This window comes from Eulemur rufifrons, chromosome 16 (genome assembly GCF_041146395.1).
Source record: "Eulemur rufifrons isolate Redbay chromosome 16, OSU_ERuf_1, whole genome shotgun sequence".
NCBI lineage: Eukaryota > Metazoa > Chordata > Mammalia > Primates > Lemuridae > Eulemur > Eulemur rufifrons.
In genome coordinates this window covers 43,139,634-43,145,290 of record NC_090998.1, presented here as the reverse complement: position 1 = coordinate 43,145,290, position 5,657 = coordinate 43,139,634, and the positions used below count along the sequence as shown (strand labels likewise).

Sequence of the window (5,657 nt, the reverse complement as noted above, 5' to 3'; positions counted from 1 at the left end):
TTTTCATTGACACTGGCATACTTTAAGCCCATATCAATCTCAGGAACCACTGTGGCAAGTTTCTTGACTCCAACCTAATGTCCTTTAAATCCATCTTCCACACAGCCCAAGAAGAGTTTCAATTATTACCAACCACATTTTTTCAGGCCCCCCATCTTGTGATTTTTATTAGTACTTTTGGCACAAATTTCAGGACTGTAATGTATGCCAAAAGATTTGACCATCTCAATAAATTATAAACTCCCTAAAGAATTAGGTTATTTATCCTGAGCCTATACTGAGGCCAGTACATATTACACAAGTATTCAATAAAATTAATCAAATAAATAAATAAATTTAGAAGCATAGATGAGTAAATTTTGGATTATACTCTATTTTGATGACTCTCTCAATTCTACATCTTCATTAAGTATTCCTTAGCAAAGACAAGACAAAACTGTGAAGATCAAAATTGAAAGAATGATTGCTAGAAATTTTTTTCAGATTCCTATTGCCTACTTTAGTTCTTCATATTGGGATCCAGCAACTAGAAGTGTGCCTCAGGGCACTCAATAATGCTGGAATATATAATGTTCCAATTTGATGTATATAGTGAAACTTGTTTATTTCTTATTTTTAGTTAATCTCTATGTAACACATAAAAATATTTGATTAAGGTGAAAATTTAATAAGAACATGCTAATGAAATTAGTTAAAAATTAGAAAAATATTTTTTTAATTTATTAAATTTCAAAATATTAAGGGGGTACAAATGTTTTTGTTACATGGATAAATTGTATAATGCTGAACTCGGGGCTTTTATAATGTCTGTTACCAGAATAGTGTTCATTGTATGCAATAGGTAAGTTTTATCCCTCACCTCCCTCACAATCTTCCCCCTTCTTGGTTTCCAGTGTCCTTTGCAAATCTTTGTGCCCATGTGCACCCATTGCTTAGCTTCCACTTTTTAGTAAGAACATGGGGTACTTGTTTTTCCATTCCTGAGATACTTCACTTAGGATAATACTTTCCAGTTCCATCCAAATTGCTTGGAAAGACATTATTTCATCCCTTTTTATGGCTGAGCAGTACTATATGATACACACACACACACACACACACACACCACATTTTCTTTATCCACTCATGAACTGGTAGGCACCTAGGTTGATTCCATAGCTTTAAAATTATGAATCATGCTCCAATAAAACATTCAAGTGTCACACAAATATTTTATTTTTAAAAATCTGGGCATCTTTGTTAATTATCCATGATTATTTATAGGAAGAATGGGCAATCGCAAAGACAAACACTAGATAAAATTTTGTTAAAGCAGTATAATAAAATAAAATATAAAAGTATTGTTCAATAGTATTCCATAAGAATCAATACATATAAATTCTGTGAAATGTGTTATTGGAGACAAGTGGAAGGGCTCATCAATAAAAATTCTCCACTAACAGGACATTTCCAATATCCAAGACTTTAACAAATAATAATGTCTCAGGGGGGAAAAAAGTAACATATACAAAGTGTACATCATATGGAAAAAGGGTCTGAGAGTATTTTCATGACATTCAGGAGAATGAATTTCATTAATGGCTACAAGGGGTATAAAATAAATAGCCACAATACAATTGAAGAAAGAAAAATACGACTCACAGAATAGTATTTTTCTTCTCTAGAAGATTTTTTATGGCCTCCTTGACATCTTTGTTCCTCAGAGAGTAAATCAAAGGATTCAACATGGGAGTGACTAGAGAGTAACACAAGGATGCCACTTTGCTCAGTTCAGGAAATCTGTCAGGAGTAAGATACATAAAAAAGACAGCACCATACAGCACACTCACCACTCCCAGGTGAGAACTGCAAGTTGAAAAGGCTTTCTTACGTCCCTCTGTGGAACGTATCTTGAGAACTGTGGACACGATGTACATGTAGGAAACAACGATGACTATGATGGTGGGCAAGATAATGACAGAGGATAAGGAAAAAGATATCATTCTGTGGATAAAGAGGTCTGAACAAGACAGTCTCTGAAGTGGACGAGTATCACAGTAAAAGTGATCAACAGCCCGAGACGCACAAAAGGATAAAGTAAATGTCATGCTGGTCTGAAGAACAGAGCTAATGCAGCCACAAAAATAGGAACCAGCCACCAACTGAGTGCAGAGACGTGTTGACATCTGAACGGAGTAGAGGAGAGGGTTGCAGATGGCAATGAAGCGGTCATAAGCCATGGCTGCCAGGAGAAATCCCTCAGTGACAATGAACAGGGCAAAGAGAAAGAGTTGAGCCACACAACCTGTAAAGGAGATGGACTTGCTCACAGACCAGAAGTTGATCATAGCCTTGGGTGCAATAACAGATGAATAGAAGAGATCAATGAAGGAGAGATTGCCTAGGAAAAAATACATTGGTGTGTTCAGCCGAGGATCAGTCATGATAACGGCCATCATACCAACATTCCCTAGAAGGATCATGGAATATACAAGCAGAAATAGCAGGAAAAGGAGAATGTGAATCTCTGGGCGGACCCTGAAGCCTATGAGGATGAAGTCAGTCATTTCTGAGTGATTACTTGCTCCCCTGTCACCCATGGCCAAGAACCTGCTGAAAGGCACAAGGCAAAATAAACAAGTGAACTCTTGGCATTGATCCTAACATTACACATAATTTCTTACACAATTGGGATTTACAAAGCTATTTTGTAATCATAATTCATTTCAGTTTCATAGATAAACTGTGGCTTCTGTTAAAGCCAACCAACTAATGTTAAATATTATACAAAGATTAGTTGTTTTCCTTAATTCCTTTACTTAAGTGGTGGAATTTGCTCTTTTGTCTCTGTATCCAATACAATGCCTTTCTACCCAAATATTTTTCACATTTACAAGTATCACGTCTCTATACATTTCTCATTCATGATTTACAGAATAACTTCAACATCACAGAGCACAAATAATTGAGTAATTTACATTCAGGAAGCATGTTAGGTAGTCTGGAGATATTTCCGGGTTAAGTAGTCAAGTTTAGGGAAATTTAGGGGCTTAATTTAGAGTATGAACAGATATAAAGAATTTTAAAAACTACTTAGGAGGTACAATTACCTTTTGGAAATCACAGAAACTGAATTCTGATGAAAGTTATATAACCACTAAGATAAAAGGTGGGTATATAACAAAAGTTATTAATACTCACATTTTAGGATCCAGATAGGCAATCAAAGTCTGTTTATAAAGAAAATTTCCCTGCAATTCATGAGCCCAGACTCACAGCTCTTTAAGAAGAGATCTATAGGTAGTCAAGATAAGAATCACTTTAGAAATTAATACTGCAAAATATACATATGGGGAATTTTGATTTCATTCTTATTTACTGTGAATACATTCATAGCCTTTATTAACTCATTTGTTAGACAGCTCAAATAGGTTTTTAACTCCTTATATTAACAGTACAATCCACTTTTTCTCTCTCTGCAGGGTTTATATACCTAATTCTGTCTAGGCAATAATGATAACAAATCTTTATGTGGCATTGTTTATATGCCAGATACTTTTCTAAATGCTTTTAGAATATTTCATTTAGTCCATACAATAATAATATGAGGGCAGTATTATTAAATTCTGTTCACAGGCAAAGAAACTGAGGTACAGAGAAAAAATGGCTGTTGAAATTCATCTACTAGGATCAGAATCAGGATTTTAAGCCAAAAAACTTGGTTCCAGAATCCATGCTCTTAATCATTACTAATGATTAATTACTTCACTGTGTCATGTTTTGATAGGGAGCCCTTCCTGTTCCTTTAACTGACTTACTTTTCTTTGTAATTTAATTAAAGTTTCTTATCTTCAGAATAAATCCTCTAAGTTTTCACCCTAGGTTAAAACATCTCTTCCAAACATATCACTATATTCTGATATTAATATGGAATATTAAGCATTCTTCAGTTGACCATAACTTACGTAAAATCAAACTCAACCTGCTGTCCATATATTGCTGGCACTTTGTTCTGTGTCTGGCAAATGACAATCAATATATAGGTAAAAGTTGGATGATAATGATTATGCAGAATCAGAGAAAAGCATGAAGGTATGGAATATCGCAGTGGTAAGTTTGGGTTTTAGACTGAGCTAGATCTAGATTCCAGTTCTGCTTCTCTCACTTTCTAAGAGAGCCTGGACAGTTACTGATGCCCTCTATACCACTGCATCCTCAAATATAAAGGAAGATGGTGTGAGAATAATATAACCTTCAAAGTATTCTTAGGGATAGAAAATGGCATGTTTATAAATCATTTAGCACCATTTATGGCAGAGTAAGTATTCAGTAAATGTTAGCATTATTATTTTATTATACATTTCAGTGCTTGGTTCACCCTCTAAGTCACACCAAAATAATTAGTGCTAACTAGCCAGAAAGTTAATAACATGTATGTGGTCTTTTTTGAATAAACCATTCTAACATGAAGAAATGAATCGAAGAAATTGTTAATAGAGAAAATAAAGAAATCTGAGAGAAATGGAATATTTTGCCAGAGAATATAAAGATGATTCAGAGAAAAATTGCATGGTGTATTGTCATTTTGCAAGACCATATTAAATGTTGAAAATGAAATATTTATAAGCCCTATCAAAAAGTAAGTATGCAAGTAATTACATTACAAAGGACTACAATTTTAGTTAGACCATATTTTGGATCTGAGAGATGGGAGATACAAGAAGTGAAACAATTCTACCTGAAGTAGTCATGAAATATCACTTCTTGAAAAATAACATATTTTACTAATCTGCCTTTAATCTTGCATAGAGACAAGGATCCAGGTTATTTTAATTTTCAAGATTTAGTCTTATCAAATTCAATGCAACATTACATTTCAATTTTAATATTAAATATTACTTATTCCTTACTTGACAGTAACATCTTTAAGATTAAACTCAACTTGTTCACTGTATAATGTCACCATAATGTCCAATACCTGACAAATGACAATTAAACAATACATATTTATTATACAGATAAAAGTTGATTGATAATGAACATACAGGATCACAGAAAAATGTTTAATAAATTTATATCAGAAATGTTATAAATGTCACAACATCAGAAACATTAATAAATTTATGACTGAAGACACTTATATCTGGAAAGGGAGTTCTTCCCAAAGAGACCAACAAACAAGTAGTCAGTTTGACACTGATTGTCAAAACCTTTCACGTTTTAAATGTTACTTTTACCTTGTACTCTTCGGTAGCTTGTCAGATTCTGTTAAAAATGAAGCCGCAGAATTCCAATGTTTTCTTGTTTATTGTTTAATTCTGGAAAGGGTGAACATAAAGTTATTTAATGACTGTGTCACAACTACACGGACTGAAAAATCATTACTTTAAGATAAAATGAACGCTTCTCCCCAAATTCGCATGCATTACCCCAGCTTTACATTTTGCCATACAAAAATGTCATCCTCTTTGCTCTATTTAGAAAATTGTCCTTTCCTTTAGTAGTTGATTTCTTAAAAAACTATATAGTCCTTTTTAGAAAAGAAACAAGGTGAATCTTGCAAATGTTGTTCTAACAAAACTGAAATAATTCCAGGAATTACATTCTATACTTATGCAAAGTGCGACTGAGGAGCCAATCCACAGGATATTCTCTATCCTGCATTCTTAGATGCTTTA

At 33.6% G+C, this 5,657-nt stretch overlaps 1 protein-coding gene across 1 annotated transcript; it reads right to left on the bottom strand.

The window, feature by feature from the left end:
* Positions 1-1,637: 1,637 nt before the first annotated feature.
* Positions 1,638-2,646, bottom strand: LOC138397430 (olfactory receptor 9K2). The gene has a single exon (XM_069491448.1). The coding sequence runs from the start codon at positions 2,577-2,579 to the stop codon at positions 1,638-1,640; it is 942 nt and encodes a 313-aa protein (XP_069347549.1). The 5' UTR covers positions 2,580-2,646.
* Between the last annotated feature and the right edge of the window lie 3,011 nt (positions 2,647-5,657).